Genomic DNA, 26,004 nt, shown 5'->3' with positions numbered 1-26,004 from the left:
CAACACTGTAAACCGAAGTGGCCGACAAGCTGTCATGTGACTTATCTAACAGAATGATGAAATGATCAGGTTATTAGCTTTAAAAGTTATAACCATGATACTAATAGCTAACACCTATTGAGTGCTTACCAAGTGGTAGGCATTTTACAAGCACCATCACATTTAATATCCCAGCGGCCGTATAAAGTATTGGGTTGGCCAAAAAGTTCCTTAGGGTTTTTCCCATCACATCTTTCAGAAAAACTCAAACAAACATTTTGGCCAACTTCATACTATTATCTTTTATAGATAGGAAACGAAGTAACTTTGTCAATGTCACCCAAAGTGGTTACAGTATTCATTTAAGGTCAAGGCCATATTACTCAGCTTTCTAAGTTTTGCATTCTACTCAAAAAAAAAAAAAAAAAAACAGGAAAAGGAAGAAAAGTATCAAACTTACAGTAGTTGGATTTCATGAGTAAATCTCAATCTTATAATCTCTACAAGCAAGTTACTTAAATTTTTGTATTTTCCTTTGTAGCATGTCTTCCAACGTCACATTCTCATTCATGGTAATTAAACAGGACAAGGAAACATCTTATAAATATGCATTTCAGCAAAGTACTTACGTAGTCAATGGGCTTCAGGGATTTGACTCTAGATGTTGGGCAGCCGCAGGAAGCAAGGTCGGCATAGAGGCCTTCTTCTAACACACACTGGTTAGTGGAGACACCCTCTTGGTAATACAGGAGCCAGCTGAAAAAACAAGCAGGGAAACTTTGAAACTGCATTCGTTGGCCGTTGGACTCATTATCATGCAGGGGGAAACAGGCTAGGAGGAGGATATAAAAGTCCTGGTGCTGATCAGCAGCAAATATTCTGAGTCGATTAAAAAAAAAAAAAAAAAGCCACCACTATCACTTATTGGCCGCTTACCATGTGCTACACTGACCACTCCACATGCGTTCTCTTACTGTGCACTCATTAATCTATGAGGGAGAAACATGTCCTTACTCTTATAGACAACACAGCTAAGGACTGAAAAAGTTAGCGGATTTGCCCAAGATTCTCCTAACTATTAAATGACAGCTGAGATTTGAAGGAAGATACGTGCTGTAAGCTAAACACATTAACTTGATTTGCTGCTTTCAAGTATAAAAATCTGGGATCAAATTACAGTAGTCATTAAGTGCTTCAACAGATCAGAAGTTCTCTTTGAGAGAATAAAAATTTTTACCCTTATTTAATAATGAGCCCGATTTCAGTCTCGGCTGAGTTAGAAGCTAGACTCCTAAAATCACACACAAATATTTTAAAACCTGTCATCGACACAGCTGATAGCTAGCAGAGATTCTTAAAAGGAAATGAATCCTGTAGAATCTTCCACAGCAAATTCTCTTCAGTAGGGCACTCATCAAAATTTTCGTTCAAACATGCCATTTGGGCAAGAAGGAGCCCAAGGGAGAAATTATATTGGCTGTTACTAATTTACCTTTGGTGAGTTTAACTTCTAGCCCTATATTTAAAGATCACCAGAACTGTACTATAGCTACTAGACAAGGTGAACGTCAGGTAACCACAGAGATGCTCTGTAACCCAATTACTGCCATGTCTCCTATGTGATAAGCATTTTATTTTTTAAGATTTTTTTTTTATGTGGTCCACTTTTTTTTTTTTTTTTTTTTATTATTATTATTTTTTTCCAGTGGGTTTTGTCATACATTGATATGAATCAGCCATGGATTTACATGTATTCCCAATCCCGATCCCCCCTCCCACCTCCCTCTCCACCCGATTCCTCTGGGTCTTCCCAGTGCACCAGGCCGGAGCACTTGTCTTGTGCATCCCACCTGGGCTGGTGATCTGTTTCACCATAGATAGTATACATGCTGTTCTTTTGAAATATCCCACCCTCACATTTTTAAATTATTGACTTTGGTACAATATTGCTTCTGCTTCACGTTTTGGTTTTCTGGCAGTGACACATGTGGGATCTTAGCTTCCTGACCAGGGATCAAACCCACACCCCTCTATTAGAAGGTGAAGACTTAAGCACTGGAATGCAAGGGAGGTCTCTGTAATTAGCATTTTATAGCCAATATTTATGAAAAAATTTCAGTGTGCTGGGCATGCAGCTAAGCCCTTACATGCTTTATTTAGTTCTTATAAATAGAATCTTTTGAGGTCAGTACTGTTATTATCCCAGTTACAGAGGAGGATTCTATGGACAGAGGAGCTTGGTGGGCTACAATCCATGGGGTAACAAAGAGTTGGACACCACTGAGTAAGTAACACACAGAGGAGGAAACTGAGGTTCAGAGAAATGATCCCATTTGTTTAAGATTACATAGCTAGGAAGTGGTGAAATGGGCTCAAATCCAGATCTCTAAAGCATTTGAAATCATAAGCAATCACCATGGTTCCTGTATCCTCTTATTAAAACTATTGTTTAATAAATCACACATAAATATAAATAAAATATAAGTAAAATGTACATTTTGCATGTAGATAGCCCTCTATATCTATTGGTTTCCTACCTACAGATACAAAGACCCAACTATATTAAGCTACTTTACATAAGACACTTGAGCATCCATGGATTTTGGTATTTGTGGGCGTTTCTGAAACAAATTCCTCACAGATACCAAGGGACAACTGTATACATAAATTATATATAGACACACACACTATATATTTGTTTGTAAGTAAATAACATATTTCCAACATGAAGCAATACACATGACCAATCTGTCCTAGACTTCAGTGTCAGGAAAATATATTTGCCTCAAAGGGGGGAAAAAAAATCCAAAACTTCAATGCTTTATCACAAAATTAAAACTTACCTTGCAAAATACTTTCATTTATCTTAGAAACTCAGAATCAAATACTAGGAACAAAATTATTTCAGACTATCGATTTCTCACTAAAGAGCTGCAGCTAATCTATTCAACTGTGTCCTACTTCATGTGTTTTCATATTGTAAAAACTTTTAGATCCTTCTTGGAAGTAAACACGGTAACATCCAAAGAGGTTCAAAGTAGTGAGAATCACTGGAAATCAGAATGGGAAAAGACAGTCTAACTTAGGGTTAGTCGAGATGGTTAACAGAGGGAATGAAGATGGACTGAACCTTAAAAACATATATGCAGATTGATACTAAGCAAGGTTCACAAACTTACACATCTGCAGGAGGCCAGGTAGGTAAATATAAATGAGCAGTGTACCAGGTGAAAAAAAAAACTGGCACTATATCCTATATATTGCCAGGGAGCACACACGCCTCTACTCGATGCCAGCTATTAATAATTATCAACAAAGGTGAATGTTCCCTCATTTTCCAAATCTTCTGATTTTTTAACAGAAGGTGAAAAACAGTTGCTTCTGGAAAATATCCTAAATGTTAGTAATGATGCGAAAAAACTTTTTAAACACAGCATGTAGGCCAACCAAGTAACATCCACTGACAAGATCCACTTGAAACCTATACACTTTTGTTAGGTATGAGCAAAGAGGGGTGGGCCTAGCCAAACCCATCTCTAAACAGCATCCCAGACACATTCAGGAGAGTTCAGATATGCTACAAAACAACCAGAGGGATTTTTCCAACTCTTGCACTTGTGTCCAGGGCACACAGTGGATACAAACTAACCACAGGGGCTTCCCCAAGTATCCTCAGTGGGGCAGGAGCCCATTAAGGGTTCATAAATATTCTACACATACATACAACTGACTATAACGGACTGAATTATGGGAAGACATACACAACAGAGCCTGCTGTTACATAAGTTGCAACTGTCAACTGGCCTTGAGTGTTTGCTCACTTGCATTCCCTTTCATTGACTGGTGGTGGGTACAAGCCCTCTTTTGCACAGGGCACTTACCAAGAGGAGAAGACGGAAGTATACAAAGGGGGAAGCCAAGAGGAATCAGGAGGACGACTCCTTTGGGGTCAGCCTGCTTCCATGTCTTGCGAATGTCTGCCTAATAAAAGATCTGTCTGCTTGAGCTGGACTGAGCTGCAATTTGTCTGCTGTTTTAAACCCTTTAGTCCCTTGTTCCAAATTTTTGTTGCAGCCAGACAAGAACCAAGGGAGACAGAGAAACTGACTTGACCCTTTGATGCAGAGCTGTAAACTACAGCATGTGAGCCAGATCCACTCCCACTGCCAGTTTTCCAACAGCTCACAAGCTTAGACTGGTTTTTGCATTTTTAAGTGGTTTTTTTTTAAAAAGAAAATTTAAAGATCTTGTGACATGTGAATGTTACGTACAATTCAAAGCTCAACATCCATGAACAGAGTTTCACTGGAACACAGCCTATTCATGTATTGCAGGTGCCTGCTTCTGTGCCACAGCGCTGGGGAGCTGGAACAGGCCTCGATGGCCCATAAGGCTGAAAATATCTACTGCCTAATCCTTTGCAGAAAAAGCTTGCTGACCCCTGGTACAGAGGCATGAGGGGGAAATCACATAGCTGAGTAAATGCCCAGAGACGGGAGGAAAGGGGGCTAGTATGTGAATAGAATGGAGCTTGGATATGGAAAGTGACACTTTTTTATTTTTTTTTTTTTTGATGGTAAATCCTGGAAAGGTTCAGATCAATCCTGATCTCAATCTGACTGGTATCAGAGAACGACTGTGGGATTTAAAGAAGAGCAGTAAAAATATTAAGCTGGATTTTGGGACAAATGATTGGGCTTTGATTGGTTTGTGGTAAACACTGGAAATAAGAGGACCCTGGAGTGTGGCTCATTAGGAGATGGAAATTCCCCAAATGGGAACCAGGACTCTTGTCTCTACTGGTTCAAGAGAAAAGGAGGAGGACTGATGAGTCCAAGATATCTTGAAGGAAGAAGAGACTTTGATGAGTTATTAGGTAGATGTCTGATAGAGATGCTACTGTAAAGATATATACACTTCAAAATGGCTAAAATGGTAAATTTCATGTTATATATAGTGTACCACAATAAAAAAATGATACATAGAGAATATATGGTTAGAATATAAATTGAGAATCACATATAGTCTCATATACATGTAAGAAAGGCCCTGTATGCTACCACAGTTGGAAGGACATAGAATTAAAACAACAACAAAAACACAGCCAAAGCAATCCTTGACATGTGATGTGTGACCTTGGGAAACTAACTCTGAATCAGGGATTTTCAACTGTGAAATGGGGACAACGGATACTTTAAATACAAAGTTGTTTTTTTTTTTTTTAATTTAGGAGTAATATGTCTTATCTGGACAAAAATGCTATTTTTTTAATAGCTTTCCATTATACTATTCAGTAAACACACAATATAAACATGCAAAATAGGGAATAATCTAAGATAACAATGAGGAAAAAGAATTAAGCAAAATGGTCTCAGAGTTGGCTGCTTAGCATTCTCTTTCACAATGGCTCATAACACAAGTTGGGCAAAGTTCGCATAGGCTAATTAGCAATTGACTTATAAAAATTCAGCAAAATATTAGATTCATGTTTTATTTATTAACAAGGAATCCATGGGAAGAAAGATTAAAATGATTAAAATTCTTTCTTTCACTGAGTACTCAAAAGAGAAAGTCAAATTTGTATAAATTTAAAAGAAATTCACTTATTTAAACAACCGCAGAGATCAGCTGATAGGCATACTTACCAACCCCGAAGAACTTTAAAAGAACATGGCATGAATGATGAAGTCAAGTCTGAAACTTCTTTTGTGAAATCGATACATTCACCTTGGAACCCTGGTTTACTGAATGCTTTGAGCTACAAGAGCAACACAATAAACAGAGAACAGCTGTTTGATATCATCACAGAAGCAAACGAAAACATTTTAGTCTCATGTACTTATAAAAAAGTCAGCAAAATACTAGACTCATGTTTTATTTATTAACAAGGAATCCATGTGAAGGAAGACATTCTCTTTAAGCTCATTTTTTTTTTTCCTTATGTGTTTGTCAGAAATGTCACAATTTATTTATCATTTCAAACCACCAGGTTCTGGGCACGGAGGCCCAAAAAACAATTCTACCTGTAGAAGTAAATCAGAATCCCTCCTCTGCTAAATCTGGTCCCTGTCCATTGCATCAAGTGATCATTATCCCCTGTGATGAGAAAACATGTGTAAAAAAAAAAAAAAGAAGCAATTTAGTGCTAAACACGAAGGCAGTTTGGGTTGGTATGAGGGGTGGCTACGGCTTGTCTCTCCCTAAGCCTTCTTGATTCACAGCTAATAAAAGGGAGAAGGAGAAAGCATGAGCGCGTGCCCATAAATGAGCATGAGGATGCCTGTGAGGCCACAGGAGCAGATGGCAGAGAAGATGACAATGATGGGATTAGTGCAAGATTTATAGTGAAGAAAGAAAGATGGTTGGGCCATGTATTTCAGCTTACAGGCTTCAGTCTACTGATAGAATACCTTAAATGCACAGCTTACAGCCTTATATAACGATTAACTACATTTCTGCTTTAGTTCTTTATGTCAAGGAAAATTCATGAAATCTCAACTATAATTCCCTTTAGACCAGAGATATAATAATCTGCAAAGCCAGTGGCCTTGGATCTCTAATAGGTAAGAAAAAATTAATGAGGCCTATAAATATTTTATAATACACTGGAGCCTTGAAATAACACGGCCCACAGATCCAGCCGGCACTGACAGGCCTGCGCTGTAGCTGAGAATGCATCGTAATAAGCAGCTGCAGCACCACCCTCTTTGCTGCCACTGCTTCACCCAGAACAAGGCTTCATTGAGCAGCGGATGTCCGCCTCCTTCATCTTCCCAAGGGTCCTCTTAGAGACGGATGGTCTCTGAACCCTGAGGAACTGTTTCTTGGCTATCTCATTCTGCTCTGACCTTGCTTGGTCTGATATCAAAGCCAAGTCCAAGCCAGAAAGCTGAGAACCCACTCCCCCTTACACAATATGATTTCCTAACGTGAAACGAGGCTGTTATTTGGAGTGTTAAAACACCAAGGGACTCCCAGCCTTAAGGAGGCATGATCTGTCAAGTTCCTACCACGGGCCTTTGGTAGGAAAAGGCAAAAGCAAGTCCAAGACAATACAGATCTCTGGAACACTTCCCTGTATATGCACAGTTCTACGTGTCCGGGCAAACTGCCCCGGATTCCTTGATAAGGATTTCAGTTGGTGGTTTTTCAGACAATGCTTTTTAACTTAAAGGTTTGTAGAACGTGAAGCTAAAAAGTCAGTCACGTTTAACTCCTCAAAATGTGGAGTGATTTCTCCTACAGGCAAATATTATCTTTATTCACAATAACAATCAGAAAAGGCACATGAGAACAGAGATCACGACTGTCTGATTCACTGCATGTATTCCCAGTTTGTTGAATTAATTAGATTCATATTGCTGAGTTTAAGATTTATACTTCAATATTTTACCATGAAGCCATGAAATGTCAAATCCTGGGCAACTGATGCTGCACGTTAATCCTATTTCAGACAGTATATGTTATAACTGCTTCTGCTTTTTAGTTTTAGTCTTCACACCCAGAAGCATTAAAAGTTTCTCTGTCTCTCTCACACACACAGTCTGTCATAAAGTATTATTTTGATTCAAATAGTTAAAATACTCTTTATGCAAACCAAAAAAAAAAAAAGGACTTAATACTGATTTGAACTTATTTTTATCCCCTAAATGAGATATGTTTCACTTAAGATGTGTCCAACCCCAGAAAAGTAACAGCTCATTTTAACTACCTTACAAATGCCTCAGAATAGAATAATTCTCATCGTAATAATGTTCTGAGGATGGACGCACAGCAACCAACTCAGTGCCTTCTAGTTAGAATAATTAATCTGTGGTTTTTATACTGGGTTGGAGAAGGAAATGGCAACCCACTCCAGTATTCTTGCCTGGCGAATCCCAGGGACAGAGGAGCCTGGTGGGCTACTGTTCATGGGGCTGCAGAGAGTCGGACACGACTGAGTGACTGAGCACATACTGGGTGAAATTAAGTGGCCGTGTCCTGGTGAAAAATACGTCCTGTGAAGAGCGAGCTGGATGAGTCACTATTCTGGTTTCCTTTTCAGGTTAATGGAGAATAAATATACAAAACAACTCGGATACGTGGCATAGAACACAGATGAATGTCAGATGAACAAGAAATGAGTTGCTTCTAACTACACCCATCCTTCCGTGCCATGTAAGCATGGTTTCAAGCCCCACATGGAAGTGTATGTGGAAAATAGCAGCAGTGCATCAGTGGTTTCCAAGGCGCCTTTTCACATATACTGTCTTGTGTCTTCTTTAGAACCTCGCTTTGAAGCAGATATTATCACCCCTTTATGATGAAAATTTTGTAGAAATCCTTTCTCTTTTACTATGTATTTTTCATTAATAATACAAATAAATGTAATCGTTCTTCAATATGACAAACTAAAACCTCAAGAACTTAATTACTGAACAAAGGAAGGTGTGCTTTCTTAATTTATTTCATAATATCAGAGTAATTCTTGAATGTAGTTTTATTCCAATGCTAAAATAATTCAACTGAAAAGTTTGTTTCCACTCTTCCATTACATCACATTGTCTCATACTGCAGTGCTATGTACTCATATCAACTGCATATTCTATAGTGATTTTACTTCCCGGTTTACTCAGAGACGCTTTCTTTACTGAGGTAAGTACTAGCCTCTGGAGTCAGGATCTGGTCATGTTCTTATTGTTTTTCTTCAGTCACCAGTCATGTCTGACTCTCTGCCACACCATGGACTGCAGAAAGTCTCATTTAGAGACAAGACAGAGTATTCTCAGAGAAATTATTTTAGCATTGGAATAAATAAAACTATCTGGTCTTAGTACCCCCGCCCCCAAATGTTTTCCTACAGTGCTCTTGAACCTTACTAATCTTTGACTTGACTAGAATTGTTGTTTTCTTATCTTCCATACATGGTAACAGTAAGCACCACTGTTAAAGGTCCTGTGATCTCTTGAGAATTCAATCTGGCTGAATTATCCAATACAAGAAAATACTCAAGTTGCTTTTTCTGAGCTAGAATCACGTATAAAATGGAACAGAGGCTCAATATTTAAAGAAATTCAAACTTATAACTCTACTGCAAATGGACTTGAAAAAGATGCCAGGAAAGAAAGGTCCTTAGTTGAGTCATAGGGGAGAAAACAGAATTTCTGGAGAGTGGAGGCCTGGAATACAATCTCACTGGAAACAAAATTCACTTTTATGCGAGTTCTAGTGAGAATGCAGATATTCAGGACTTGTGAAAAGACAGAGACGAGGACATCATGGACATATTCATGTTCTATTTTTGTTTGGTCTGGGAAAAATAAAAATGAAATACCATTTGCTAACTATGAAGAAACTATAATAATCCTGTTCTTGTATCATATATTGTGAGCTGGCAATCAGACCTGGTGAATTGACCTTCAGTCACAGGTAAAAAACAATCTTCTCAATAACAGGAGGTATTCTGTGTCTCAAATAAGATATATATCATCATCATATACTTTCACATCGGCAACAGTATTTTTACTAGAGTAAATCTCTACACATGTACTTTTTGGCTTTTCCCTTCTCAGGTGACTTGAGCTGTACTTTCAAATCACCAGCATGTTAAGAATTCCCTCTGTTACTTGAACTGAAGATGTAACTTCCTTCTTATTCCTCAGACAGAGAAAAATAACTACCCCATATAAACACAGCGTCTACACTGTCAACCTATCACAACTACTTGTGAAGGAGAAAATAATTTTATAGTTGCTGAGAGGAACCAGACTATCAGCCAAGATCCGCTTGTTTTCATTTGGGTAACTGAAAACAAGCTAAACGTTCTGAAAATCTGGTCCAACGGAAATAATAAGAGCTTTGATTCTGGGTAAATAAGGCGGCTTTGTCTGCTTGTTACCAAATGTCCAGCTGTCATACACTTGTCAGGACCTTTATTTCACAAGGCAGTGGTTGAACCATATTCAGAAAATAAACGGGGCCAATTTCGCTGGGTGTTTGCGGCTGCTTCCTTTTTCTTCAAGTTGGACTGGAAATACTATTAAGAAAATCCTCTGAGCAATCTGTCCCAAACAAGGAAGTTCATTACAAAAAAAATTAAAAAGGAATGGAGGAAGGGGAGAAACAGAGCTTAAAAGAATGTGATTTTTTTATCTGTACTTAAAACTCAGAGAATGTGCAGCTTGGAATTATCCCAGTTTTATCTCTTTTATCTACTCATGTTACATTGATTCATGTGGGGAAAAAAAGTGCTTTGAAAGTCTATGGTTGGAGTTTTCTAAGATTCAAAATAAAGATCTGGCAGGAAGTGTCTCCAGAAACTGAGTTATATTCAGAGAGGAAATGTTCCCAAGAGGCCTGAGCTAATCAGAAAATAATAAAACCTGAAAACATTGTGGACAGAAACACGGTTTAAACTAAGCTGATTTGAGATATATAAACACTGGCAGAACGTGCAAAATGTACACAGAGAAAAAGATTCAACATGATGTAAAACTAGCAAATGTCAAATACTTAGAACCAATCATTCTTTTTGGCTTTTTGAAGAAAATTTTTCTAAATTTGTTATGTTAAATGAGACAGAGGAAGCTCTGTATTTTACCCCCTTTCTTATATGGTTGTACTGCTTGTACCACGGTATGTCTTTCTTTGATGTCAAATCTTGGAATTAGATACAAAAGTGCCTCTTTTGTGACCTTGAGCTGTGTGAAATGATGCTCACTTGAATTCTAAATCTTTGTTTTTCTCATGAATAAATGAGATAAATCCTGACCTCACAGAGTTATTAGAAGCACTAAGTAAGCACAATTTCTAGCTCTCAATGGAAACAAACATTAGGCTCCAGAGTATTACCCAATCCTTGAAACCATTAACATACTAGAAATAAAGAAGCGGGGTTGCAGTTTTACCAGTGCTTTTAAGAAATTTATGACTTAGGTTTTAGAAATACATTTACATAATAAGCATGCCATCCCTCCAGGGTAAGTTTGCTCCTCCACAGGACTGTGTAACATACTATGCTGATTAAGAATGTGATGTTGAAGAATGGATGGGCAACAGGAAAGAAAGGGTGGCAGAGGTTTGAGACGAACCCAAAGTGGTCAGTACTGAAGCTCTAGTGGGAGAAAAACAAAGGACCATGACAAACCCAGGCCAATGTGGTCAGTAATAAGGATGAGGCCACAGGTTCCTAGTACAATATAAACTGCCCTGCCATGCAGACACATAAAGGTTATCTGAGGGAAAGAGACAGACTTGAGAGAAAGGGCATACATATTTAGTAAGCAATTTTTAATAAGAATATTTTTAAACATACCAAATGTGGAGGCTCATTTATCCCAAGTGGTTCCTGAAACATATATAAAAATATTTTAAGAATTATAATCATATATTCTTAGTTGACTTTGAAAAGTGCTGAAAATATCCTTTGGAAAACAAAAAAAAGTATATGATCTGACCAATTTACTAGATTCTTTGAACTTGGTAAGGACCCTCAAATAATCTACTAAATTAGTTTATAACAACCTTAATATTTATTACTAATTCATGTTGAGTAATATTCATTTTGAGCTAAAAGAAAAATGTGCCCCAGTGTCCATTAGAAAGACAGACCCTGAACTCCCCACCACTTTTCACCCATCACTATCTCATGGGTGCCCTTACTGTTCTGCCGCACTTGTTACTATCCACACTGGCCACACTTTCATAACTGTGTAACTTTGCACATGTGGAGATGATTCCTTCTTTGTGAACTGCCTTTAATGCCCCATTCTGGAAAACTTGCTTTTATCCTCTAAGACACCACTCAATGCGTCTCTTTTTGAAGTCTGGCATGGTCCCCAAAGCCCCAGGCTCTCCGGCTCCCACCCCTGGTCCCTCAGCACTGCTTACACCTGCCCACACACTTCACTTTCTCACTAGTCATACTGTAAGTCACAGTGCATAACTGTCTGTCTCCTCTAAGAGATACACAGACCCATCGGGGCAGGCTTATTCATCTCTTATCTCCAGGGATCAGTCCTGTCTGATATGTCAAAGGCACTAAATACATGCTACTGGATGAAAGAACTGATCAAATGACAGAGTTCCTAATCATGGGTGCTCATACTACCTACTCGCTTTCTATGGAGTCTACAGAAATTCACAGGCTGTTTCATTTTCTCTATAGATAACATACAACATAATCCAACAGTCCCACTTTTTTAAAGCTTCTTCCAAAAGAAGACTGTACGCCACTACAAGCCAGTGGCACTGGCTATATTCATATTTAACTCACCAGCTGGATGGGTCGTATTGACATGATTGTATTACTTGATCCTCCCCAGTCAAAAAAGCACTTGTATTTCCCTTTCTCTAAAATGTACTGTTCTCCACAGAAGAACTTCTGCTGGTAGGCAACCCATCTAAGTAGGATAAAAAAGAAAAAGAACAGAGGTGACACAGAATTGAGCAACCAACAATTTAAACACCAGAGGAGCTCATGATCCTTACGAGACAACTTACACGCCGCTTTTAACATGAATGGACCTTGTTTCACTGCCAAAGCCAATTTCTTCTAAGTCAGAAATTTCCTGATTTGTGATGTCAATAAACTTCCCACTTTCTAGATCAGACTCAAACAGTGTGATTGAAGATTCTATGAAATTCTAAAAAGAAGAAGAGGAGAGTTTAGGGAACACAGGCATTTTGTTTTATGGCTTGCTGTATCTTAGCAATTTTCACATGCTTTTGGGGATAATTTTCACACAACTTCAGGAAGAATTTTAAATGGCACTGAAGACAATTTTAATAGGCATTACTCCTAAACAGTTTAAAGAAAACATAAGTCTGAATTTACTTTAGGCAGGGAAAAACAATTTTATGAAACTAGAAATTAGTTCACAGTCAGTAAATTGCTGGGACTTACAGACTATCATATATAACAGTAATTATAAGGAAACTCAAGTCTAACTTGTGTCTAGAGAGCAAAAGCCACATGAAACAGAAAGGAAACATAAAATGTACTGTGGGCATCGTGGGGGAGGATTTTATGAGCTTAAATATAACAGAATAAATGAAATTTGCTTGAAAAAATTGTTTTATAAAAATTAAAAACAGAGGACAACATCTCCATGTAGTCAGACAGAATACTTAAAAATAACAGGAAAATTATAAGACCCAACTTGACACTTAATTCACAAAATAAACATTATTGACAAAAAAGATTAATGTTAAAAACAAATGTCTAATTTCACTACAAGAATAGAGAAATCCAAATTAAAACAGATACAGTTTCACTTTTTAAGTTAATAGAGAAATTCAAATTAAAACAGATACAGTTTCACTTTTTAAGTCAAGAAATACCTAAAAACCCAGTTTTACCAGGGAACATCCCTGGTGGAAATATACGTTCTGCAGCTACTTTAGAAAACAATTTAGACATATATTTATGAAATTGTTTATTCTTTGACTGTGATATTCTTCTTTTTTTAAGTTTCCTAAAACTAAATGACAGTCAATTTATATGCAAAGATGAATTATTTATCATAGTGAAAAGCTATACATAGTATAAATGTCCAAAAGATTTACAAACACAAACCTCTAAGCATCTACTGCTTGATGGAATAAATACAACTAAGGAGAGTTTTTAACAAGTTAACAGTTAAAAATATATCATATACTCACTTCTGCCAAGAGCTTTACATGCCTTATTTCTGATGTGATTATTTTACTATCACTCCTATTTTACAGCTGACAAAAATGAATCAATCCCCTGATATATCACAGCAATTGAGGGGCAGAGATTGAATTTGAGTGTAAATCTGTTTGTCTACTCTAAACTCTTAATCACTGTCAGATATAAATATAAGGATAAAACTTATAGGACAAAAACTAAAACTTAAAAGCTTGGTAAGGTTATAAGTTCTCACAAAATCCTCAACTTTTCATTTAAAAAAGAATAGAAGAAAAAAAATAGAAAAACCAAGAGTGGTTGCCTTTGGGCCCAGAAGTTGAAAAATTTTACCCTATATCTTTTCAAATTTTCAAATAGGTGTATGTATTTTTAACTGGAAAATACAGAATGCATTAAAAAAAATAAAAACTCTTTATTTCTGCCTATTATTTCATTGTTTGTAGCTCAAGTTTTAGACCTACAGAAAAATGTTATCAGCTTCTATACATCTCAAACACTATCAAATTTCTCATTATGATTATTATTACTACAATCTAAGATTTCCAGGACAAACATTCATTTTACATGGACAAGCAAAATAGTATCCAATAAAAACAAAGCATCTATGAGGAGAAAGAAAATACATTTGAAAAAAAAATTCTCTTGCACTTACAACTTACATGTCAACTTTCAAGGATTTTAAAAACTGCTGATATAGCTGGGTCAAATTTCATTTGAAACTTCAGGAAAAAAGATAAAGGCTTTTTACCAGAAATTTTTATTATATTTTCTAAGCTACATTTGGGTTTTCAATTCCTCCTTGAGAGTAAACATGTGGAACCTGAGAACACCTGTCACCTTCATTACTGAGGTGGATTTAGTCTTCATGACCCCTGTTATCTATCCCTCATCTTATTAATAGAATACTTTTCAAACACGTGCACTTGTTATCTTTTTGAGCTTCCTTAAATCCTGATTTTACATATATATGTGTATGTATGTATGCATGTATATACACACATATACACATATTGATATTTCTGTATCTCATTATATCCATAGATCTGGCATTTTCCAAATATAAATCTAGAATATACATATACTAAATCAAGGCTCCAATACCCTATTGGAGATTTCTTGGGTTCCTTGGTGGCTCAGTGGTAAAGAATCCACCTGCCAATGCAGGAGACATGGGCTTCATCTCTGGGTTGGGAAGATCCCCTGGAGAAGGAAACGGCAACCCACTCCAGTATTCTTGCCTGGGAAATCCCATGCACAGAGGAGCCTGGGGGCTGCAGTCTATGAGGTCACAAAGATTTGCACACAACTTCGCGACTAAACCACAACAACAGAGATTCGCTTGCCCAGGACAAGCCTCCCCAGTGAAATTTTACAGCCTGGGTGCCATATCAACAAACTTGCTTATATGGACAAAATAAGCTTCCGTCACCCAAGGGACAGGAACTTGCCTGTTTCTTACCACCTGAAAGCACGCCCCTGGCTCCAGGGGGCTGTGAGGACACAGGCGGTGACGACAGCTGCAGGCGGCAGTCCGGGCCCTGGGCAGGAAGTGCTACCAACAGCTGCCAGCCAAGTCGGGCCCGACACCACGGGCAGGCCTTCACGCTCACACACACCGCTCCTCCCCTGCTCTCGTGACTCTGCGGTGACCCACCCCAGCTTTTATCTCGTCTGCCCCTTCCACTGCTCTCGACTCCCTGTTAGGGCTCCAGGGGAGCGGAGACAAGCTGACGGATTCTACGGGCCACTGCATCACGCTGGAATAGAATGGGAACATGTGCTGTGACTGTGCCTTTTCACTGAGAATCACTTGCGCTGTGGGGTGACGTTTACTTGAGCACTGATTTGATGAGTCCGATGGCATGCGTCGTGGGAGGCTGCAGGCCGCGAGGAGGGTGAGCTGGGAAGCAGGCCGGAGGCACAGGCCGTTGGGCCACGGTGCAGCCTGGGGCTGAGCAGAGAGGGCGGGGTTTACGGTCACAGGACCCGGGGCCAAGTACAAGTGCCGGCAGGCCACGGGTTCACAAACGAACATACTCACATGGCTGGAGTCTCTGGCCTTCCTGCTCTGGCTCCCATGCCCAGAGATGAGGCCAAGGGCACAGAGGTCTCCTAACAGAGACACTGTTCTCTTGTTTAACCTCCTGCTTTTGTTTATTCATAGCTTTTCTTGCCGTGTAGCTTCTGCCTTCCATCTTTTTCTAAAAATGTTCCTGAGTCTGTCTCCTGGCTGTGACCCTCTCTGCTCGTTACACCCAAACCTACCAAATACACAATATCTGATCCAGTTGACTAGCTGCCATCAATATGGTGTTCCTGCTGTGGGGAGCTCTAACTCTAAGCCAAATCCAATCATCTGGGGCTAAATCTCCAGGGTCACATGTCCAAAGTAAACTAAATAAAACATGCAAGAAAACACAAAAACAGAAAACCAAACCTTCTAACGGCCTTGTTCATGAGGTGACTGTAATAGGACACAAGTCCTGTGAGGTTACCAGGTTACCATCATTCCAACTGTAAGCACAATTAAATAACTTAAACTTATTAAATAACTTCCAAAGTCACACGGATTTAAGTGGAGCTCTTTTGCTCTAGAAAGATGAATGATGAATAATGATGGAACCTCAAATCTGCACTCCATTTTAAAGCACTTAAACAGAACGAAAAATCTGGAGAGTCTAACACAGTCTCAGGCACAGTACTCCCCACTGTTAGAATGAACTAATGAGCAGTTGCTTCAGGGCCAAAAATAAGTCTTAAGGATCAATAATTTGATTATTTTTAAATTCCATAAAATCCCTCAGCTCATCAGGTTCTGGAACTCCTATACGACAACTCCCCTGGGTGGGCAGCATCAAACAAGACACCAAGACACCAGGGGAGATCGGATGTGTCCACTAATTGAGGGGACACAACGGTGTCTGCTGCATACCACCTGGTTTTACAGATCTGAAAAGAGGCCCCGAGTCTGAAAATCAGAAAGCAAATCCAAAAGGAAATCCAAAACTTAGGCGAGTATGAAATTTAGGGAAAACAAGCATACCAAGAAACTTATAGAGAGAGCCAAGAATAAAAATTCCTTCTTTAATCCCTGGAGTCTAAATTACTGCTATATTCCTTCCTCCTGGTCCTTTTCTCTCTATAAAATAATCAACTCCAAGTCACTATATCTGCCTGACTCATTTGGAATTAGAAACACATTTCTGGTCATCCTCTCCAAAGCACTCCGTGACACAGACCACATTATCCCTAAGGGACATGTCCAAGATCTGACCTTTGCAGATCCAGAGTGTTCCATATACTAGAGCCAGGACATTAGAAGACTGCATTATGTTACGCAACTTTCCTACCTTTCATCTGTTTATTTGATATTATTTTAACTTAGATCTCAAAAGCAGTGCTTTACTCTTTCCCAGGTTAGAGACCTTTGAGAGACTATATGTCTCACATCAGCTCTGCCTGTTAATCCCACTGTCTACGACAACCCCAAGAGCTGTTCACCCTATGTCTAACAAGAGGGTAATCTTACATTGTGTCTTATCACTAAAAAATTAATAATTATAAAGAGGGCATGAGGAAACTCTGAGAGGAGACAAGTATGTCCAGGGCCTTGATGGTCTGATGAGTATATACTTATTCCCAAATGCCTCAATTGTATACAATAAATATGTACAGCTTTCTACATGTCAATCATACTTCAATAAAGTGGTTTTTAAAAAGAGAACCTCTACCCAATTCCATGCTACGGCTGAAGAAAATATTTCATCTGAAAACGTTTGTGTGAACATAAATTTCAGACTGTTTATAATTTAAATTTATGTAAATAATTCTTTACTATACACGTGTATTAGTCTGCAGAGTGACTATATATTTACGGCTACAAATGAAATGTTAATAAGCTGTTGGCTGAATGAGATTCCAGGTTTCCACTCCTGAAGTGTTTTTTAGTCTAATCATTCTGTGACAAGGAAAATGGGAAACGTGACATGGGCACTAAAGTAAGACAGAGTCACCCAGCAAATCACAGCTCTGCACCTGGGCACAGTACCTAAGCTCCGAGATTCTCAGTTTCTGTATCTGTAATGTGGGAGTCATAAAAGTCTCTATCTCATCATTTTTGTGAAGATTAAGTACAAGTATGCATGTAAAGCCATTAGTAAGCCCCTGAAGATGTTAGGAATATCATAATGAGGATGATGATAATCTTTACAAGCTAGTCTTAATTTTTTTTTAAACCTAATTTAAAGAGAATAGATTTTCTTTGAAGGAAATTATGTGTATTAAAAACTATGTGTTATCATTTTCATCAATACCCAAAACTTCTATTTGCAACAGTGGTTTAACATGCAAATTTCTGCCAATTTTTCCAATGTATTTTCTCATAGACTGTCTATATCAAGTATCTCCTGACTTTTTAGCTATAGCGTTTTTTTTTCTTTCCACATTTTCTACTATTTGAAGAATTCAACTAGTGAAATCTTGGAGTTTTGCTTGTTTTAGTCACAGTCACCTTGGAAGATACCATCACATTCTCTGCTGAACATTTCTAGGAGCAAACTTCGGCTCTACTTTTTTTTTTTTTTTAAATCAGGAGGGAAATTCTTAAAAATCATTCAATACTAGGTGGGAGATGCTCTGAATCACGATGCTTAACTTCCTCAATGCATGTGGTTATCATGAACTAAAAGAGAAAAAGACACAGGCGTTATCACGTTTTGTCTGGCGTGCCTTTTAGTGCTCAAGGAAGACGTGGCTAGAGAAAACCCGTGGCCCTTGTACATTAGAATTGTGGACTAAATACCTCAAAAGCTACCTGTCCACTGCTCAGACAACTCAGTACCCAATCTTCAGTTAGCTCTGCTACACTTCTTTAGGTAGAACTGGTTTTCAACTCACTTTTTTACTAACAAGGATCACTGTGGACAAAAAAAAAAAAAAGGCGCTCCTTTATTCCCTGTGATTCTTCTCTCCCATTCCGGCTCCTGCCGTCTGACCAAGCGAGGGGTTGCCACAGTGGTGCTTGTGAGCCTGACAGGTAGAAACTTAGGGACCAGAGCACAGAGCCCACCCGGACTCAATAATCACCCTTCACTGCATCATCAATTCTTTCAAAAGGTGGCTTCGGAGGCCATGCCAGATAGTTTAGAGTTTATATGGGTAAAGATTATTTTGGAAATATACTGCAGTGGTATAACTCCTTAATTATGAGAAAACATGGCCCTCTGAACACACTTCAGAAGTCTCCAGAGCTGGTCAGAAAAGTGAGCAACATCTGATAAGCAAGCTCTGATATCCTGCAGAACTCTCTAGTCCTTCTGTCTCTTCTTCCCTGTGTCTTCCAGTCCTGGAACATTCTAGACCTCCTGCCTCCAGGCTTACCTCCTTCACCCTCATGCTATTTCTTGATACATTCACCAAAAAAAATAAAAACCTTTCTAAAATGCTAATCTAATCATGCTTGCTAGGCCTAAAATTCATTCTTTCTGGTCAAATCAAGAAAAAAAAAGTGTGAACTCCTCAACATGGCATATAAGGCCCTTCATTTTCTGGCCCTGGATTCATCTTACTGAGCTCTAATATCCTCATTGTACCGCATTTCCAAAACATATCAGTTTCACTTATTTCTCAACTTCAGCACCAGTAACATTTTAGGCTGATGATTCCTTGCACAGCCTCCCTGGCCTCTACCCACTAGACGTCTCTAGCCTGACAACCCCCCACCCTCCCAAAGTCATAACAATCCAAAATGTCTCTAGACACTACCAGATGCCCCCTGCGTGAGCTCATCCCCAACACTGGCTCCCATCCTTGCTTTTTAAAATGTTAACCTCTTGCTAAAACATCCATCTTTCTTCTTCACCCTGTTCCCAAATTTCACTTAGCTAACTCTCAAACCTGAAATTTCAACTCAGCTGCCCTCTTTTCCTGTCTACTTCAAAAGGGAAGTATTGGACTTTTCTCTGGGTATCCTGAATACTTTAGTGTTGAATCCAATCACAGTCAAACAATATCAAACATTTACATAGGTACTATCAACCCTACCACATAGGTAGTGAGTGTCTAGCCATTATATCTCTAGCACCTGACACAATCTACCTAACAGCAGGTGTTCAAAAATGATTATGGAATCAATGGATGAGAAATACACACAAATATTCTGTAATAATCATGGCAGTCAAGAAAGGCAAGCCATATAAGTCACTCAGTTTAATGGTCTCAGGTAGTAGAAACATTTTATCATTTTATATTCTACCAGAGGTCATGTCCAATTTTCATGGAAAGCCAAAAAAAAAAAAAAAATTAAGAATAAAGAAGTTAACTCACAGCTTGTAAGTACCGGAAAGACAAGATGGAACCACTTAATGCCCCAAAGGCATTACTGTCTTCAAAATCTCCTTCTTCAAGTAAGAACTGCTGGCCTTTAAAATGTTCTTTTTCATAGGCAACCCATCTACAAATAGAGGACATACAACTGAGTTATTAATAAAACCGCAGTCAAGAAAGAGAGAAAATCATGATAAAGCACCCAGGTGCATATCACCATCTCTTAAAAAAGCAATACACTTATTTTGCTAGCATTTACAGAGACAAACAAATGGTGTAAACTTCATGGATCAATAATTTTAATAGTTTGGAGGCTTTTCCCAGCAAAAGGTTAGCTGTTATAGGACTGCAACCCAGGAACACATTAAATGTCTGTGGCCTGACCCTATACCACCATCACAGCGTGGTCGGAGAATAGCCTGCCAAGGAAAAAATAATGGAAAGCGCAAACAGACACTGAGAAATACTGCAAATCCGCAATGAGATTCAAAGGCAATCAGTCTTGTTTTTCTGATTAAGCCCTGCTGGAATCACAGAATGATCACTATATTAAACATGCATTTAGGGTTTAACTCGAAGGAGCCTGTCACCAGCTTTGGATCTGAAACATATCGCAGGAGGGTTTAGCAAGGAGAAACTGGGTAATGCGACTGGGATGGTATTAGCCCTGGTGGTCTAAATACATACAAAGACTTCTGTAAATATTTACAGGTAGGAAATGTCACTCCCACCATTTTATCAGTGGTGAGAATGGAAACAGGAAGCCCCATGGCAGACTTTCCAAGGACAGAGGTTTCTTGACTTCTAATTTAAAATTATCAGTACCGAACACTGATAAACACCGTTACTCATTAGTTCTTTAGGAAACTTAACTTAATCTGCAGTAACCCACAGTAGCTAAGGCAGTGTGGGCATAGACAAAACATGCTGCCCTGCTTAAATCTGCCCTTAGCTGGCACTGTGTAACTAGAGTGGGGCCCGCTCCAACGGGGCAGATTCCAAGAGTGACTACTCTGGGCTCCTGGGTTGGGGACTTCTGAATTCTAGAGCTTGTCAAACTGAAGCCGGGTAGGGCTAACCACATTCTTTTGGGAAGATACACAAAGTATTCCTAAGAACTGTTTTCCTAGGGTACAAAGTAACAGTAGCCCCTCAGTACTCCTGAACTCATATCTAATTTCTGTAGGTATGCATACGGTAGGGAAAGGGGTAAGGGTCCATGTGAGTTAGAATAAACATTTTATATATATGAGCATATTTGTAATATGTAAAGAAACAACTATTATTGTATTCTTAAACTACTATGTGAAAGTAAATTTTACAAGAGAACTTTCAAATTCTAAGTTTATATAAATGGGACTATTCAAAACATGCTTTTAATATACCTGAATGGGAAAAATAAGATATAGAAGACCTAGTATCAGGGGAGAAATCAGTAAAGTATGACAGTTCAAAAATCTGCACAGCCTTTCTCAGTAGATTAAGTTTTAATTAAGATTCAACTTACATCTATCTGGGATATTTAAAAATAGATGTTATCTGAAAAAAAATGAAGACACATCAACCTCATTTTCTCTAGATTCCTTAAGACAGGACAGAGGTGAGGAAGAGTTCCTATTATTTACAGATAAAGTTCATGAGCTAAAAGTGAAAAATAATGAAATAGTGAAGTAGAAAAAAAAAAAGTAGAATTAGTGAAAAAAATAAAAGTCACCTGTTCATCTTTATATTGGACATCACATTTTTCTCCTGCAGGTATCATATAAAAAATGAAAGTGTGCATAATGTTTTACTAGCCACAATATTTTGAGATTTTATAAAATAATCACAAATACACTTAGAAAATAATGCAAACCAAAATCTAGTTCATGATAAAAATCACTCAGATCTTAAAGGAAAGAAATGAAAAATATTTTATCGCAGGACTAACAAGAAGCACATGTGTCCACGGATCAGAGAACACTACGACTACATAAAAACATAATAAAAATTTATCCAAAACAGATTTGTTTTTCAAGCCTCTGATAAATTTTTTAAATTCAAAGGCGAGGAACTGGATAATAACTAATACGCCCGACTGAGACAGGCTGGGGCCTGGGACCCTTTGCTGCAGTGCTGCAATGCTTACACGAGAATAAACCTCTCCTGGAGGGACAAAGGACAGAGAAACTATGGGACTACAAATCACTGTGTTCACGTACAGTTGGGGCAAATTCTGGACAAGAGACACAAAAAAAAACAAAAAAAAGAAAGAAAAAGCAGGGGGTCAGGAGCAAAAGCAGAGAACTGTGCACGCCCTCTGCAGGTGATACCACCTAAGGGGTGGGCAAACCACTAAGCCGTCAATTCCTGGACAACCCCTACCCTCACTCCATGTAAGGAACAAGCTCGCCTCTACCTCAGGGCACAAGCAAGGGAATCCTGTTGTTTGTTCTTGATCCCCTCTGCTGCAACAGGAGCCCTAATAAAGCCTTGCCTGAATTTCCAGTCTGGTCTCTGATCAACTCCTATTGATTAAGGAGGTCAAGAACCTTGTGGTCAGTAACAAGACCAGTTACAGACATGACCTACATATCCAATGCATTGCATAGTATATTTCCATTTTGGTTAGTGTATCCACTACTTGATCTAGTGTCAGAAACTGCAAAGACTAAGTCTCTAAATATAGACCCTTGAGTAATCTTAAGTCATTTAACTTCTTTGGATGAAATATTTGAACAGCATCTTTTGCTAGAATACAATGAACAAGTTATATGATGTACTGCAAATAAGAGACATGGCTGATTCATGTCAATGTATGACAAAACCCACTACAATACTATAAAGTAATTAGCCTCCAACTAATAAAAATAAATGAAAAAAAAGAGATTGATGCTTAAATTAAAATAAACCAACATTTCAAATATTAATAATTCAACCTATCAACAGAGAGATTAACATGTCTGAAGGAATTCTAGCCCTGAGTTGACCATGGCAATTAAGTTATGAGGAAAGCTTCTTTTCTATGGTTTTACCTGTGAAGATACAAATACAAAGTTTCACCCCAGTCCAGTAACTGCTGAGAGTGGGGTAGAGGTGCTGTTGGTTACACTTGGATTCCTTCTTAGGGAGCTTTCTTAAAAACAGTGCAGGGCCAGAAGGTAACCAATGTCAAGAACCCTTGATTTTGTAAACACACAACCCAGGCTACCTCTTTAATGAGGGAGGACTCACTGCCAAGACCCTTAGCACCAAAAGTCAACAGAGGTAGAACAGAGTGAAAATCGGGACTCTCAGGCATGTGCATAATCTGTCGAGAAATAATCTTGTCTTGCAATTCTTATCTTCTATATCGTGCATACAAATACTAAGTGCTTAAGTTTGAGAAACTGTTCCCTTCATTTAATCTATCTCAAAATCTCTAATATTAACAAGAGTTCACAGAAAGCTGTCAGTAACAGGTTCTATTTCCCACATTTCAGAAGGGATGTATATTTTTAGATTAAGGTAGGTTGTTTTTGCTCTGCTCAGCACATTTTTTGTGCTGATCTTCAAAACTAGACAAGGGAATCATGTATGGGAAATAAATAATACTCACACTCCACCGATGACACGGATTGATCCAATTCCATGAAAGTCTACATCATTTTTTAAAAAATTAGGGACAGAATCTATGTGTTCACTAAACTCTTTGGCCTGTCCATGGAAGTGAGGTTTTTCATAAATAATAACCTGCAAAATATGAAAAAAATCACTTGGCATGCTCTTATTTTAGAATAGATACATTCTGATTTATATGACACTGAAGGCCTCAACCTGAATGAAGGACCACTGTTCATTTTCTTCCTTTATACTCAAAATACAGAATACTGTCTGACATTCACAAAGAATATGTGAGTCTTTATCCATGATAAAGATAAAATATCTTGATAATATGTTTCTCTTATATCCTCATATTCAAATATAATTACATGTTCTATTTACCCAAATCCTAGGACCATTGCAAAGAGTAAACTGTCTTGAACTATCTATGTTTTTCTCTCTGTTCAATATTTGATACAGATCCGCCTTATATTTACTGAATTTCCTCTATTAAGAAACCAAAACTCTCTTGAGTTTAAGAAAACTTGCCATTTCTTGCAACATTGCTTATATGGTCACTACTAATCACTGAGAATTACACATGCAAATTCCTGAATTTAAATAAAAAAGTTCCTAAAAGTTATAAATGATTGAAAAATGTTTGGTATTCTTATTGGATATTTGGTTCAAATGGAGGAGAGAATGCAGTAGGACACAGATTTCTAGCATTTCGTTTACTTCAGACTTGGATTGGTACAAGTACTTCCCTTCTATTTTTTTTTTATTTTATTTACCAAGCATAAGCTGCCCTTGGGGTTCAGGGAAGCGATGCCAGTAATAGCACTCATCTACCCACACTTAATCACCTGGTCCTATTTATGGCTGATGGCATAATTTGTATACAACTGGTGAATAAAATCCCACGCTTAGACACACTGAACCAGCAAGTTATAGCTTCTTTATTTAAAAAGAAAAACAACAGCAAACACTGAGAATATTATACAGACTGAAAAAAAAAAAATATTTAGTACTGTTCCTGCTGTTTTCTACATATTAAATTTTCAGAGTGCTGTACTGGAAGTGATGAAGTATTATTTGGGTTTAATACACGCGACATACGTTGAACACATTCAAACTAAGTTAAGAAGCAATAATTCTTTGATGAGTAAGTCACAAGCCAACATCTAACAACTTAAAAACTGTGACTGTCTAGGACAACCATTCCATTCACATGCCTCAGACTGCAACTGTCCCCAGAAGAGCCAGCCCAAAGCTGTGATGCCGCAGGCAGAAAGGCTGAGACCAGCTCACTCAGGGAGCGTCACAGCCAATTCTGCACTCATGAGGTCACTAGTTCAAAACCCTGGCTGCATGTCAGGAGTCACCCAGGGAGCGCTGAAAAATTTAAACCACACCCCAGGCCAAAGAAGTATCTTTTCCAATGGAACCCAGGCAGAAGCATTTTTTTTAGAACTCACATATGAATGATTCCAACATACAGCCAAATTGTATTAGATTCATTCAGATACTAAGTTTAAAAAAAAAAACTCCATCTATGTGATTGGGAGAATGGTAGTCAATTCCACAAATTAGGAAGCCCAGAAATGGGAAAACTGGGGGAACTGTGCCTTGGTTTGGAGAGGAGGATGGATGAATCCCTGTGCCCCTGCCCGCCTCTGAAAGTGCTGCAGTCTAATTACACAGAGGTCTGTTTGCATCTTTCATCACTACGCTGATCTTCTTCCTATCTCCCTGTACAGGCATCCTACGATTCCGTTTCTTTTTCTTTCCCAAAACGGACTTAATTCTGGCATCACTACCACCCATTTCGGCACCTCTACTGTTCCCTTCAGACACTCCTGCTTTCAAACTGACATCACCTGATAGAAGCCGCTTGCATCTCCTCCTGATCATCCTTCATCTCCATCCCGAGCACCACTCCCAAATGCCTGCCGGGTATTTCCACTTGAACGTCTAGCTATCACCTCAACCCCCTGCCCCCAATAAAACAAGTATCAAACCTATCATCTTTCCAGCCCAGTAGATGCTTACTGGGTCTGACTGGGTTGTCAGAACAGACCTCCACCTTTCTGTACTAAGCCCTCTCGTCATTTGAGCGTGGGCCCTCAGCAACCCATCTGCAGTCACTGCCCACCAACCCAAGTTACATCACCTAGCTATTGCCAGCATACATTCGGGTAATCACATTTTTATTGTAATAGTCCCAAATAGTTAAGGGGCTTCCCAGGTGGTGCTAGTGATAAAGAACTCGCCTGCCAATGCAGGAGATACAAGAGACGTGGGTTCAATCCCTGGGTCAGGCAGATCCCCTGGAGAAGAAACTGGCAACCCACTCCAGTATTCTTGCCTGGGAAATCCTGTGGACAGAGGAGCTTCATGGGCCACAGTCCATGGGGTTGCAAAGAGATGGACATGACTGAAGCGACTTAACACACATACACAAATAGTTAAAAGATTTAATTCTCATA

At 38.6% G+C, this 26,004-nt stretch overlaps 1 protein-coding gene across 1 annotated transcript in view; it reads right to left on the bottom strand.

Annotated features, from left to right (window-relative positions):
• CRYBG3 (crystallin beta-gamma domain containing 3) overlaps nt 1–26,004 on the bottom strand; it is a 124,440-nt gene that overhangs the window by 30,101 nt on the left and 68,335 nt on the right. Inside the window, exons 11-17 of the mRNA XM_061134282.1 lie at nt 23,532–23,665; nt 19,955–20,081; nt 12,460–12,602; nt 12,233–12,359; nt 11,273–11,305; nt 5,625–5,737; nt 609–735 (exon numbers count right to left, since the gene is read on the bottom strand). Of these exons, the coding sequence (XP_060990265.1) occupies nt 609–735; nt 5,625–5,737; nt 11,273–11,305; nt 12,233–12,359; nt 12,460–12,602; nt 19,955–20,081; nt 23,532–23,665 (804 nt within the window). The remainder of the gene's footprint in view (nt 1–608; nt 736–5,624; nt 5,738–11,272; nt 11,306–12,232; nt 12,360–12,459; nt 12,603–19,954; nt 20,082–23,531; nt 23,666–26,004) is intronic.

The sequence above is a fragment of the Dama dama genome, chromosome 31 (assembly GCF_033118175.1).
Source record: "Dama dama isolate Ldn47 chromosome 31, ASM3311817v1, whole genome shotgun sequence".
Taxonomy (NCBI): domain Eukaryota; kingdom Metazoa; phylum Chordata; class Mammalia; order Artiodactyla; family Cervidae; genus Dama; species Dama dama.
This window is presented reverse-complemented; position numbering and strand designations above follow the sequence as displayed.